This window comes from Octopus bimaculoides, chromosome 17 (genome assembly GCF_001194135.2).
Source record: "Octopus bimaculoides isolate UCB-OBI-ISO-001 chromosome 17, ASM119413v2, whole genome shotgun sequence".
Lineage (NCBI taxonomy): Eukaryota > Metazoa > Mollusca > Cephalopoda > Octopoda > Octopodidae > Octopus > Octopus bimaculoides.
Window position 1 is genome coordinate 6,819,137 of NC_068997.1, and position 630 is coordinate 6,819,766.

At 37.1% G+C, this 630-nt stretch overlaps 1 protein-coding gene across 1 annotated transcript in view; it reads right to left on the reverse strand.

Moving 5' to 3' along the window:
* Positions 1-630, reverse strand: part of LOC106872490 (A disintegrin and metalloproteinase with thrombospondin motifs 1) — a 25,844-nt gene that overhangs the window by 16,947 nt on the left and 8,267 nt on the right. The window contains exon 9 of the mRNA XM_014919502.2: positions 354-479. Within this exon, the coding sequence (XP_014774988.1) occupies positions 354-479 (126 nt within the window). The remainder of the gene's footprint in view (positions 1-353; positions 480-630) is intronic.

Genomic DNA, 630 nt, shown 5'->3' on the forward strand with positions numbered 1-630 from the left:
ATATATATATATATATATACATATATAGTGTGTGTGTGTGTGTGTGTGTGTGTGTGTTTGTATATGTGAGTGTGTGTTCGAGTGTGCGGCTGTTCAACTCGATCGTGGACATAAAAGACAAGGTGTGTGTGTGTGCATGCGTGCGTGCGTGCGTGTGACCATGTGTTTCACTGTCCAGCTGAAAAAGTAAAGAAATTTTTAAAATTACGGAAATTGCCGAATATATAGATAAAACATAAGGATTTTCATTTTCGTGATACTATCTCCGAAGGAATACCAATATCGAATGACTTGTATATTTATTATATATTCTTTATCTCAGCCCTCCAAACACAAAAGGGATGAAAACTTACTTATGTGCGAGCTCATGACTTAATGTATTCCGAGATAACCACTCCCAAGATCTTGACAGCGAGCATTTTGCTGGTGTACAAGCTGCAGCTGACATTGAGAGTCCAAGTGCAAAACTACCCCGGACTCTGTGAAATAAAACGAGAAACAATCATTCATTAAATACAATCAAATGTTATTGATTGTCAGTAAAAATATTTGTCAACAAATACTAAAGAAAAACTCTATATCATGTCTCCCCTTCTCTCTCTCTCTCTCTCTCTCTCTCTCTTCTGCTCT